General features: G+C 40.7%; 1 protein-coding gene across 9 annotated transcripts in view; it reads left to right on the top strand.

Annotated features, from left to right (window-relative positions):
* Positions 1-13,295, top strand: part of ITGA6 (integrin subunit alpha 6) — a 116,428-nt gene that overhangs the window by 81,613 nt on the left and 21,520 nt on the right. For all 9 annotated transcript variants that reach the window (XM_050900214.1, XM_050900218.1, XM_050900212.1 and 6 more), the window contains 3 exons: positions 9,417-9,544; positions 9,951-10,030; positions 11,836-12,091. In XM_050900214.1, coding sequence (XP_050756171.1) covers positions 9,417-9,544; positions 9,951-10,030; positions 11,836-12,091 — 464 coding nt within the window. The remainder of the gene's footprint in view (positions 1-9,416; positions 9,545-9,950; positions 10,031-11,835; positions 12,092-13,295) is intronic.

Here is a 13,295-nt window from a genome sequence, read left to right as displayed (position 1 = left end):
AGGAGTGGGGGGACTATGTGTCAGTACATGTACCCAGTGACACATCTGCTTTTGTTGTTAAGTTCATGGCTTGAAGAAAAGCCTTACTCAAACTGTGGATCCTGTTAGAGGCGTTTAGCCCAGGGCTACGGTGGTTTTAAGATGGAAAGAATAATTTGAACTGTGCTGTAGTGTGCAAGTGACTTTCAGCTGTTGAAGTGTGTGTTTGCTGGCTGTTTGTGTACTTGTTCTCTGAAACATTTATTAGGGATTACATACCAGGAAGGTACATGCCTTTTCTACACATGCAAAGTTCTTTAGCCCGCTCCCGCAGGGTACCTCTCTGTGGTGCCATGGGCTTATGTTGGCAGCTGGGAGGGCGCAGCTTAGCTCAGAGTGCCAGTGTTGGTCTGGTGTGGGTGAGCTTCCCACTGGGGCTCTGGTTGTTACGTTTTAGCTGAACGTGATGAACTTCTTTTGTTCAGACAGTGAATCTGCCAAAGTCATATATTACACAACCACAGAAATGGTATATAGTGCAGGAGGTTTCTACCTGTCTTGTTTCCCCCCCTACAATTCAGAGGGAGAAGGTGGTAAGTCTGGAAAAGAAGGAGCAGGAGGAGTCTCATAGATGTAGAGGTGAAGGAACTACGGCTTGGGTTAGCTTGAGGAGCAGTCGCTCTTCAAATACTGCAGGGCTGTGGGGTTAGTTGCTGTAGCATGTTATATTGCCCATTGATTCTACTGTGAAATGTCCATCCCTCTTACTGTACTTCTTTCATGCCTTTTAATGGTTTAATTATGGTCATAAATGAAACTGATGTACTTCATTCAGTGAAGGAAATAGAGGAATGACATTTCAACCCAAATATTTGTTTTGCGCTGTAGTAAAACTCCTGCAGTTTTTTTAAAAATGGCTTTTGGCATGTTGGTGAACAGTATATGTCTGTTATGGTTGTTACCTCTCTAACAAGTAGTGCCTTCAGATACTGACTGGGAGCACTGCGCTTTCAGATTGCTTTTGAGGGGGGGAAATCTGAGCAACTGTTTCCATATTTTGATTACTTCCACGTTTGTTTTCTAAAACATGTACCTAGGAGGTGATGTGATACTCCTTTCATTTTTCATGAACTTCAAATGGAGATGGCATGTGTAGTAGGGGGATACAAAGACAAGCCCTGCAAATGTGGTGAAGTTTGAATTTGAATTCAGAGGTTTTCTATGGCATGCATGGCCAGCAGCCCTGGTGCAGGAGACAGTAATTCCTGATTTCTGTTATGCACTTGCTTACTTGAGCCTGTAGACTGAGCATGTCCACAAAACACTGATCACAGGACTAACTCACTGCTTTATTTAGTAGTGTCAGCAGCTGCTTCTTTGCAGCCTGTTTTGCCACAGGAGTTGGGGCAGCGCTGGGCGAGGTGATGGGCCAAGGCCCTGGTGTGTGGAGGTGTGTTGGCATGAGAGCGAGATTGCGGTGTGGGGGCGGCAGGGACGGACAATTCACTCTTCTTGTGCTTGCAGGTATCTGGGGACTGCTGGGTCACCCCTGCTTTATTGCAGCCGCCCTTGCTCGCTTGTCCTGGTGCTGTTGGGACCTACGCCTTAGCGCACTGTCGCTGCCTGCAGTGGAGAGTAGCTGGGGTGTGCCCAGCTTACTGTGGAGGGACGTGCACGGTTTCAATGAGCCTAATGCAGGCAAGGTGGCTGTGGGCAGGGGCTGGGCTGGAAGCACTAGGGCCTCGGCTCCCAGGTTTGTTTCTTGAAATGGTGCACTTGTCACTTCTTGAGTTAAACCCCATGTTGTTATAAGAGGATTTCATGCAGTAACAGGCACTGCCATGTTAGAAAATCTGAGTGAAAATCCCTTTAACATTATTTCTTCCATAAGTTTATCATAGGTTAATTATAAAACTGTCTAATACATGTTTTACAGTATCACTTCATGCACAGGTCTGTTCCTGGCATGGATGTTGTTCTTTCTTTTAAATCTGAAGGAATGTATAGTTTGTAAGGGAGAAATTAAAACTGTAAGTATTATACTGGTTTCACTTGCTATTTGACGATATGAAAAATGTGAGGTATCTCGTGGTTAAAGCCAGAGTGGTGTCTGAAATGGAAAACTATTTTGAAACATGACTTTGGAGCAGACCATACCGTTTCTTGTAAGAAAAATGCTTTCTACCAATGAAAATGAGATCTGCAAAACCTATTTCAAATCCATACAGGCTGGGCTCTGGACTGTGAGGGGAAAGGGTTTATTTTTCCATGTGACTTTCAGAAAGTCAATAATAATAATAAGTGGCCTTTCCAGAACAACAGGTATCTATGTAGTTCCAGTTTTGCTTTGTAGTAGCTTGCTGTCGTCCTTATGCTGCTTTTGGCTTCTTTTCCCAGCCTCTATCATAATCCGCTTCCTAAAAATGGCTGAACGAATAAAATGAAAATCGCAATCCTTCAAGTGCCAAGCCTCCAGGCAACAGAGACTAAAGGTGTACTTGGCCATGGCTTTGCACTGGTAGCTGGAAAATGTAACTATGGAGTAGCAGCTTAGGAGAATCATTAGTCACTTAAAACAGCTGTTAATAACTGGCAGTGATGAGTATCTCTCTAAAAAGTGTCACAAACAAGTTCCCTGCTGGGTTACTGGCTGTATTTTGCCGGGAGAGGGGGTTTTTGGAGAAGCCCAGTCCTATGGTTCAGCTCCAGTTCCTGTTAGCAGCCCAAGTGTATGGAGGGACAATCTCTCTGTGCTGATTAGTCCATGGCGCTCCTGGCCTGTGACTTGTTTCTGTTGCGAGAAGCCAAATCCAGGCACAAAGCAGAGGTGGTGCCACCAGTATTCAAACACAGTGTCTTTCCCATTGACCAACTTTAGTTACGTTGAAATATTGTGGGGCTTAAGATGTTCCCATCCTCCCCTTTTGTCAAGTTTAAAAACTGTTGAGACCAAAGCAGTGCAGAGGACTGAAAACACAGCTCCAATGGAGGGCTCCAGATGTCCACATTGAGATCAGGGGTCTCTGCCTGGAGATTTTAAACATTTGATAGACAACTAGTGACTGTGACTAGTGATTTAGTAGTAAAATTTAATCTAAAAATGAGTTAGTGGTAGTGACTCTAATTTCTTCATTTTGTTCAATCCAGTGAAACTCTTTGCAAGCAAGTACTGGGAGTGTGAGAGGAAGAGGATGCAGGAGTCTGTCTAGTCAGGGATGGAAGAAGTTTCATAGCATTTAGCTTCATCACTTTCCAAATTTGCCCCCCATGTGTGTATAGAGTCTTTTTGAAAACACAATGAAGTGCGAAGTCTCCAGCAGCAACATTGTTATCTGAGAACAGCAACCTTAAATTGGACATTTGTGCTCCATGAAGGTTGCAAAATTGGAAATTACTTACACCACTGACTATTTTATTCCACCTATATGTGGAAATGGCTAATGGTTTGTTATGCAGGAAACACTTTCAGCGATTTCTACTCCAGTCTGATAAAGCTCAGAGCTGGTGCTATTGATGTGTTGCTGTTACTTTTAAAGACAGGATGGCAAAGACATGGTGCCTTGTTCAGGGTAGAAGATACCATGGAAAAGGAAGGAATTTAAGGAATGAAGAAAGCTTTGGGAGATAGCAGAGTATCTGAGCTCAGTGCAGACTGTGGTATTTTTTGTATTTGTTTAAATCAAAATATAATTTACTCAATGGAAGCCTCTTACTTTGATGAACAGGATTCGCTTTCAAAAAATGTTGAAGATATTCTCCCTCCTTTGACTTGATTTCTTTTGAGTAAGTGTTTATTCCAAAATAGAACTGTAATGAATCGCTGATAATTTTTCTTCTCTGAAGTATGTTGTGAAAATTGTATGTTGTCCTTAGACAGTTCCAGGCTATAAGCGAGGAAAAGAATTTCACTGCAGAGTGAGGGAGTACTTCCAGGAGCTTGGAGGTTTTCTGGATTTCTTTTGATATGGTTTTCTCATCTTAACTGCAACTTTCCTTTTGGAAGCAACCAGGGTAGTTTCATGAAAAATATTGGAGGGAGTTCAGATAGCTGTGAGCAGAAGCTACTCCTGGTTCTCACTGTTGTTTTCATTAGCTGAGAAGGAGCCACAGCCACCTACTAAACTTCTCAAGAATTACTGACAAAAGCAGGGAGGGTTTTAAAATCAGCACCCTACTGCTTAATATTCTGTAATATCTGTTAAAATGGAAAGCTATTTCTGGTGTATTTTGCTTTGCATTTTCATAACTCTTTTGGGCTACTTTTGATTAAATTAAGTTACAGTCTTTCTTCTTGATGTTCACCTGACTGTTCTTGCTGAATACTGGTCAACAGCAGTTGACAAACAGAGGCCTGGTGCCTGCCTGACTGTGGGCAGTGAGTTCCCACCTCCTTTCACTTCTTGGAAATGTGTGGGTTTATAAAGTGTGTTTGCTACATACAGTTATCCAGAGGTCTGGTCCAGATCTAGATCAAGTCAGTAAGATGTCTTGATGCCTTTTCTGAGGCTTCAGTAGTGCTCAGCGTAACTGATGAAATGGAGTTTTTCTTGCCTCAGCTGTTTCGTTCAGGTGTAAGGTAAGATTGCAGTGAGGTAGGGTGGGTGTAGCTGTGCCCTAGGGTTACGCGGAGGGATGTGGTGCTACGCTGGTCCCTCTCTTGGGGGCGGGGGGGGAGGCTCGTGCCCATCCCTGTTGCACGTTGTGGCTGCACCTTGCACATGCAGGTACAACCAGGGTCACCGGCATCTGTGCAATGCAGGCACCGTTGACCTGAGCCAAAATTGTGTCTCAGTGAGGTCAATTAGTTAAACTGGCATTACATGCCAATCCTGGAGCAATAATCCTATAGGATTATCTCAATTTTGGCCATGAATCCAGGGTTGTAAGGGAGTAAATCTGTCCCTGGAAGCCAGCAGATGCTCATAATTGGCAGTGGGACTTCAGTCATTATCATGTATCTCTAAGAAGTAATTAAGAGAAAGCAGTAATTAATCTAATTCTAACCAATAGAGCAACAGGACTGATTTATTTGGTTTGAAATTAGAATTTTAGTTTGAAATTGGAAGGCCCGTGTTTTAACTATGGGGTATAACTAGAGCTAAAGAGCATTGTAGTTTTGTGCCAGGGTATGAGAGAATTCTAATTTTTTTCCAACATTGTCACTTGATAGACACTTCTTTTAATCTACAGAAAGGTAACGTAATGAACTATTAATATAAGTTAATTTAACACCTGTGCAGTCTGATTGGCTCAGGGAAAACCTAATCAGTTTGTAGTATATATTTAAGCAAGATGAATGGGGAAAATCAGGATTCAAGTAGTACAAAGCATCTAATTCTGTAATTTACATGAGGAATAGTAATATTTTTTTTTTGTCTGACTTTTAGCTCCTATGGTAGACATTAGATACTAAGTCTTCATAACTCAAATCATAAAAAGCTAAGGCTCCAACAGGAACTGATGTTCAGACATGTTTATGTTCAGTATACTGTATGGCTGAGCTTCTGTTCTCTGTGTAGTAATAAGGCAAACTGCCATGGGATAGAAAAATCAGTAAAATGTCTGCATGTTGGAGTCTCTGGGGTTTTCATCTCTGACTCTGCAGTCTTGACATTGGGGTGTTATTTTGGTATCTAAATATGGATTCTGGAGCCTGACTTCAGGCATTCAGACCTGAATTGAAGGTAGTGACTGTAGCCCACGTACACCTTCAGGGAGAAGGCCCAATGAATAAAATGAATCATATTGTGATCATGGGTGGAGAGAAATGAAGAACTTATTTTGTCAGTCTTGGTTTGCAGAGGAAGTTCTTTGGTTTTAATCTTAGTGTTTCACCTGCCAATATAAGGAGATAGCGATAGCTAGGAGAGCACCTCCTCACCCCCCCCCCCCCCCCTTACATCTTTCCTTTTGCAGAAAGAGGTTTTGCTTGCTACTGAGAAAGCTAAAATGGAACATGCATAGCTGCAGAAATATCTAACCCATTTTTGGCATAATGAGCTCAAACTTGATTAAAATTCTTCTATTAAAACACAGCTGAGTAAGTAGCTATACAGTAATGACTGGAATGTGTCCTCAGTCTGGAAGGATTCTGTTGAGCACGTAGCACAGCTCAGTGTACAAGCTGATTCATTTGGACTGCTGCAGTCATGCTGAAATTCACACTGGTGCATGGTCCATGTCATACTTCCTTAGTTGTGTGCACGCTTTTATTTTTAAATGAAGTAATTTGGTTTCTATAATAGAATTCTGATTTTTCAAACATACCTCTTGAACAGTAGGCAAGGTGAACAGCAGCTCTGTTGATCGCAAGTCACAATGTGCTTGACAAGGGATTTTTATGTTTTGCTTGATCTGTTCGGCCAAAGATTAAGGTGCGCCTGACTTTCTTACTTACATTCCTAATAATGTTGATAATCCTCATAACACTTATAATCCTCATCATCTTTAGTAACCTGTCTTGCAGAACCTGGAAGCATAGGTTTAGTCTTCTCTGCTGTGGTCTTTGGGGCAGATAAGTAGTGAAGAAGTACAAAGGAGTTACGCCACTTTTTAATGGGTCTTTGGCTGCTACTTGAAAATACATTTTAGGATTTACCATAGTATCTACCTGAACTGATCTAATCCTTTGCAAGTGCCTGCTCATAGTGTGTGCTACTGTTGAACTGTGTTGTGAATAAGGACTTGCAGTGATGTACCTAACAGGATTCAAGACTTTTGTGTTTGAGCCTTGAAGACTAGTGACAGGATTCCTGACAAAAGTTCTTTGAAGTCTGGAGGGTTTTAAATAAGACTGCTTTGAATACTTTGTTTACAGTGGAAAATAACTTATACAAAATTAGGGGAAAATAACTTATGCAAGATTTGGACAGGGGGTATGGGTGCTGGGAAGAATCTAAGGTCTCCTGTTTCCTTTGAGATCGTGTTGGATTGACGCTTTTTTTTTTTTTTAAGAAGGTTGAACAATTGCATTTTTCATCTATTGATCTCAACAGGTATCTTTGAGATGCCGTTGAATGTTTGGGGCATTTTATGTCAGGTGGCACATCTTTCCACTTTATCTTCTGTTGGCTACGCTGTTCATTCCCTGATGCCTCAGTAGGTCTTCCATCTGGCTGAATTGTCATCAAGATCACGGTCACATTGTGGTATGTTGTAGAAGGTATCATTGACTAGGGAGAGGATATAGTCTAGCTATACCATAGAAAAGAACAGGGTTGTAATTTTTGTGATCTAGCACCACTTCTGTCAGTAGTATGCAGATGGATGAATTAAACCAAATTAAGTATTTCAATTCCAGAAGCTTTTAGTTGTGTTCACAATGTTGAAACAAAAGGTTTCTGATCAAATTTCTGTAAGTGAAATTCAATACATCATTTTTACCCCCCGAGCTTTGAATGGAAAAAGCAGAAATAAAATTTTCTTTAAGTTAGGAAATCAGTGCCTCTACTTTCTTAAATTTATAGTTGTTAATATTAAAAAAACAACCTCATCTGTCTTTCCCAGGGGGATAACAGAACTGAGGATAAAAATGTATCTGTTCCCGCATTAGGAATAGCTCAGAAACAGATGCTTTGCAAAAGAACTACTCTAAGAGATTACAGTTAAATACACTGTTGCCAAAATTAGAAAATGAAGTTGTTAATGGCCTTTCTAAAAGCATGGTTGTTTAGATTACAAACTCTTGTGATGACTGCTATGTTTCTGAAAAAATCTTTGAAAAAGATGCCAGACATATGTAGGGGGAAAAGAAGGAAACACTTTAAACCAAAACCCACCCACACTGTGTGTCCTGTTTTTATATGTGTATCAGTGAAAAGCAAATATTTTACCTGAAGGTTTCACCCTTCAGGGGGTTACCTTCATGAGGGCAAATTATGGATTGTGGGAGAATTAATTTCTATAAAAGTGGTGAAAACTTGGATGTTTCACAATACAGATGTAATTTTCTGTTTTAAAAAAGTGTGTTTTCTCATAATACATCAATTTCATTTTATGTCTCATTAATGACATTGAATAAACATTTTCTTAATAACAAAAATTATGTATTGATCTTAACTGATCCAGTCTTAACTGTTTGATATGAATAAAAGCGAGTCTTGTTTTTAGTAAGAAAAGCATTCTGAGGGACAGCAGTGTTCTTTGTCCCACTGCCGCTATAAAGCATGCAGAAAAGCTTTTGTCTCGAGCAAAACTCTATAGCTGAAGCCTTAAAGAGGGTCTGAGCTCCTCTTTGAGCCTTGTGGATCCAACTGTAGTCCCAGCTTTGCCCTCCTTGACACTGTAATGTCAGGGATCTCGTCTCTCAAATGTTTTGTACCAGGGTCAGGAAACACATGGAGTCTGGTTCAGCGTCCATCCATCCATTGTACCTGCTGTGTTGCACCTACCCGCACGCCGTTCTCTCGTCCTCGTTTTTTCAGCTGAGCATGACGTTTCTTGTTTCTTCCACAAACTATTGCATACTGGTCGTTATTAGTTTCAGTCAGCTGCTTGAGAGGCGGCTGTGCTTTGTGTGTGTGTGACACTTCAAAGAAACATAGACAGTGTAAGAATTTTCTTGGCTGAAAACCCTTATTTTGCAAGTAAATATGTCTGCTGGTGATTTTCTGATAATACTTATGGCAGACAGTTGATACAGGAAAAAAATTTGCTTTATTCAGTTTTTAAAATAAGAACCTTCACATCTGGTTACCAGAACAGTGTCTAAGGAGGGCTCATTAGAACAGGCTTTTTATAGGAGAAGTAAGTCCTTTGTGGGAATGGCCTGTCATTGATGAGAGATTTGTTGGAGAAAAACATTTTCAGCTTAAAAATGGAGTATCTGGCCAAAGGAGTGGAGAGGGGGAGTGCATGTTTGCACAGAGCCTGGAATAGTTCAGTGAACACTTGCTTGGGCCAGGAGCGATCTTGCTTTGCTTCATGGGTCGGAGATATTAAGGTGCCCGTAACTTCAGCTGAACAGTGGCACAGGACTGGCGTAAAACTAGAAGACAGCCTGAAAGCACTTGTATTCACTGTTTTGGGGGTTTGTGGTCATTTTAGTAACAATACTTTTCCCACCCTTACCAACAATTTCTAGTAAGGCAAAAAATACCCCACTTGACTCCCTGATAGAAGGATGGTTTTTGCAAAACTGCAGACACCTACTTTTTTTTTATCAACTACTCTCAGTGAACACTGCAACAATAATAGCAATAATAACAATACATTTACTGGTTTGCAGGTCCAATAATTGCAGAACTATTACCACTTTACACCACCCCCCCCTTTTTTTTTTTAAGGAACAGTGCTGTGATGATGTTTTTCATCCATCTTCAAATGTTTGCATGTCAAACCTCTAGCAACGTGGTGAAAACACTCCCTGATTCTGTTGCCTTCCTCTTTTCTAATATTCCCTCTACAGTTCACTTGAAATTATTTTTCTTTCTCTGCAGATTGCTGGTTGGAGCTCCTCGGGAAAAGGCCTTTCCATCCCAACAAGCCAACAGAACAGGAGGGTTGTACAGCTGTGACATTGCATCTCCAAATACACGCTGCACACGTGTCATATTTGATGAGGAGAGTAAGTTCTTCAGTGCTTTTGTTTTGGATTGAAACAGTTGTCTGATCTTTCTTATTTGATGTGGTCCTTTCCAGAGGCAGTGTATCAGACAGTTGCTTCTATGGATTTATGCATAACTTTTTTTGCATAGAATAAGTTGTAGCTTAATTGCTAAGATAGCATGAGATGCTTAAATCTTGGTAGATTTGGATGTTCTTATTCTTTTGTAAATTGATGTGACATGAAGTAATACGCTAGAAGTGTTTAAGAAAATGGCTGTTGTCAGTGATAAAATGTACAGACACTGCCACCTGCAGACTGTCTCGTGTACTGTAAGAAGTGCCTGTCCGGACAGGGACTTCAAAAAAAAAAGAAGAAAAAAGTAGTTAACTGTTAATATTTGAAGCTGTATTATGATACTCTGCAGCTGACCCGAAGATGGAGAGTAAAGAAGACCAATGGATGGGTGTAACTGTCCAAAGTCAGGGGCCAGGAGGAAATGTGGTGGTAAGTCTAAAGGACTAACTTACAAAAACATTGTGGGTCTATGGTAAATGTTCTGAATGGTCTGCGTTTCTATGCAGCTTTCTGAAAGGTAACTTTCCTATGTTTACTTCTGTGATTTCTTGTAAGTAAGCACTTAAATGTCTCCCTAGCAAAGTAAGACACTTGAGATTGTAAAAGCTTTAAATTGTTTTTCTGTGAGTTATCCTTTCTTTATAACCTTTGTAACAATCTAGGATGGACAGTTACTTTTTTGTGATATACACGTTGTTTCTTTTAAATACCACTGGCTAGAGAAATAGGCAAAAATAGTGTGATAAGGTTGTAAAAGTAGCAGGCTATTATCAGCCTGTTTTCCAAGATGATCAGCCTCACTTCAGCTTCCATCAAGGACTTTGAGTTGCTCCGATGAATTAATGTGGCCATTGCACTGCAGTAAGGCTACTAGCCGTTCTTTATTTTATACAATACAGAGAGAAAAAGCTTTCAGGAGTTACCAGAGAATGTTAAATTTTTAGCTCTTTCTCAGTTAAATAAACCTCTCATGGTGCTGCAGGATACCAGCTACATCATAAAATGGGTGTGCAGTGAAGCTTCCCCATCTAATTATATTCTTGCAGGTTAATGTCACTGCTTCCAAAACTGGAGGCAGGCGACTTCAGGGTGTGAATCTGGAGTTATTTAAGGATATAGAGGCAGTAATAACTTGCTTCAGTCTGCCTCAGAACCCAAAGGGGGGAAGAGCAGACGGAAAGAGTCCTGCTCATTGAATAATTAATCATCAACTAATGCTGTCTTGTCTTTTCTGAGAAGGCTCTTTTGTTTGTAAGTGGTAAGTGGAAAATGCACTTATTAGATGAGGTGTGGGCAGCCTGAAGGTCACCATGCAGCAGGGCAGTACTGCAGTGCTCTAAGTGTGGAGCAGCTGGGTGTTTGCTTAATACTTAAGCCTTGATAGGAAGCATAGAAAAGGTATGTCAGCTGAGAAGCCTGGCTTGCTTGTGCTTTTCACACACACACTACATCTGGTTCTGCAAAAAACACTGCTGGCAAAGAGGTTTGATTGTTCCACCTCTTTTTACAATGGTTTGGTGGTTACACCACTTAACCCAGTGGCTATTCAGCCTTTGTGTTAAATATTTGATGAGAATTCTGTTCCCAGGTGAACAGTCTAAAAGGTTAAGGAACAGGTTGTGCTCAGTGCTGCTGCTCTGTCCCAGTGAGTTATCCCGTAAGTGGAACATCCAACGTAGGAAGTAGGAACAATTTCCCTCCCCTCCTCTTCACTGGAAAAGCTTTCGGCCTCTACTTTGTGGCACTTTTCTGGAAGGGGTGACTTCTGAATAGTCTCAGGTAGATGGTAGTTGAACCAGCTTCTCATGTCCTGCACAAGCGTGTAAGTCACTGAACTCTGACAGCTGTGGGGAAACACAGCCACTTCTTTCTTTATGAGAGACAGGGTGGTTTTCTCCTCACTTCTTGAAAGAGAGAGATTAGGTATCAGGGAATGCTTTAGTGCTAAAAACCCTAAATCCCACAGAGAAGAGGGATTTAATCGTGCAGCCTTCCTTGACCAATGAAGCTGGTTGCTCTGACTTGTATCTGTAGATGCCCAACTTTTCCCATACGTTGCCCATAGGGAACAGTGGACTCTCTCTGCATTGCAACATGGATGCACGGATGTGTCTACAAGGTGACTTACTTACAGCATTGCTAGCATGAAGTATTGCTAAAGGAGACCAGCCTTCTTTGATGACTTGCATACAAACATACAGAAAGCATCACTTACTCTTTCTTCTGTCTTGCAGACATGTGCACATCGCTATGAGAAAAGGCAGTATGTAAATACAGTGCAGGAAACCCGGGATATCATTGGAAGGTGCTATGTGCTGAGCCAGGATCTCACTATTAAGGATGATATGGATAATGGAGTATGGAGTTTTTGTGATGGTCGTTTAAGAGGCCATGAGAAGTTTGGTTCCTGTCAGCAAGGTGTTGCTGCTACTTTTACTAGAGACTATCATTATATTGTGTTTGGTGCTCCAGGCACTTACAATTGGAAAGGTACGACCTGGCTTCCTTCCTGCCTACCCTTCCCATTTCCTCTGAGATTGCTTGCAGGGGTTGCATCCCAAGTTTTAATTTTTTTTTTTTTTTTTTTTTTTGGAGGAGGAGGGAGGGGATAATAGGGATCTAATAATTTTACCCTGTTTTCACAAAATGCTATGCTCCTGTATCAAAAGTATTTACTGAAGTTCCTTTAAATATCTTTGAGGGAGTACTTGTGAATGGATAATGGAACGTTGCACACATGTACAGCAAATTTTTCCTTTATTAGTCTTAATCTCATGGTGGGATTGAGTGCTTGCTTTGAGACTTCCATACTGGAACAAGTTACTAAATTATTTTAAAGTTATTTGACCAACCTTTTTTCCTGCATTTGAGGGATTGTTAGATAGCTCCACTGAGCTCTTTGTTTATCCTGCGGTATTCTCCACTTTATTCTTTGTGAAGTCTGTGGAAAGTAGTACTTCCCAAATTAAATACTGGAGGATTGCAGGAAGATAACTGAACAGAGCAATACTATGTGTATTCATATCTAAATCCATGGATATCCATGTAAAATTCCATGGATAATCTGCCTGACTAAGAGCCAAGTACTGTGTATCATCTAGGAGATATTCCAAAACTTAAGGGAAGAAAACCATAGATCTTCTCTGATAGTTTATATGGAGAAGCATCTAAATGGCCAGCTCTGTCTCTTTTTTTTCTTAGCGTGATTTTTTCCCGTCGCACGTCATTACACCAACAGCTGTAAATACTTCCCTCTTTAGAACATCTGATCCTTGAACCATTACATTTCCCCCCCGGTACACCTGTGCCTGCTATCTGAACCGTGCAAAATCTTTGAGTTAAGCTCTGGCACAAGGTGTACTTTAGTGAAAACTTAATCTTCCATGTATCTGTCAACAAAATCCGACCAAGCTGAAACAGCATATTGAGTTCAGACACTGTTTTACTTTAATTGCAGAGAAGTGCTATGACAGTATATCAGTCATAAGAGTACTCTCTTGTATCATGGAAAAACACGTTTGTGCTTGCCAAAATGTTAAATATGCCTGTTGATAAAAGGGAAGCACACATTTTATCGAACAATAGCTCTTTTCCCCTTAAATAATGTTTTCTAAATATATCACCGGTGTTTGTCATAGCTGAACAGTAATTTTTTTTTTTTTTTTTTTTTTTTTTTTTGTTCCTGTGTACTTAC

The sequence above is a fragment of the Gymnogyps californianus genome, chromosome 7 (assembly GCF_018139145.2).
Source record: "Gymnogyps californianus isolate 813 chromosome 7, ASM1813914v2, whole genome shotgun sequence".
In the NCBI taxonomy this organism is placed as follows: Eukaryota; Metazoa; Chordata; class Aves; order Accipitriformes; family Cathartidae; genus Gymnogyps; species Gymnogyps californianus.
Note: the sequence above shows the minus strand (reverse complement) of the source record. Positions and strands in the feature narration are given on the sequence as shown.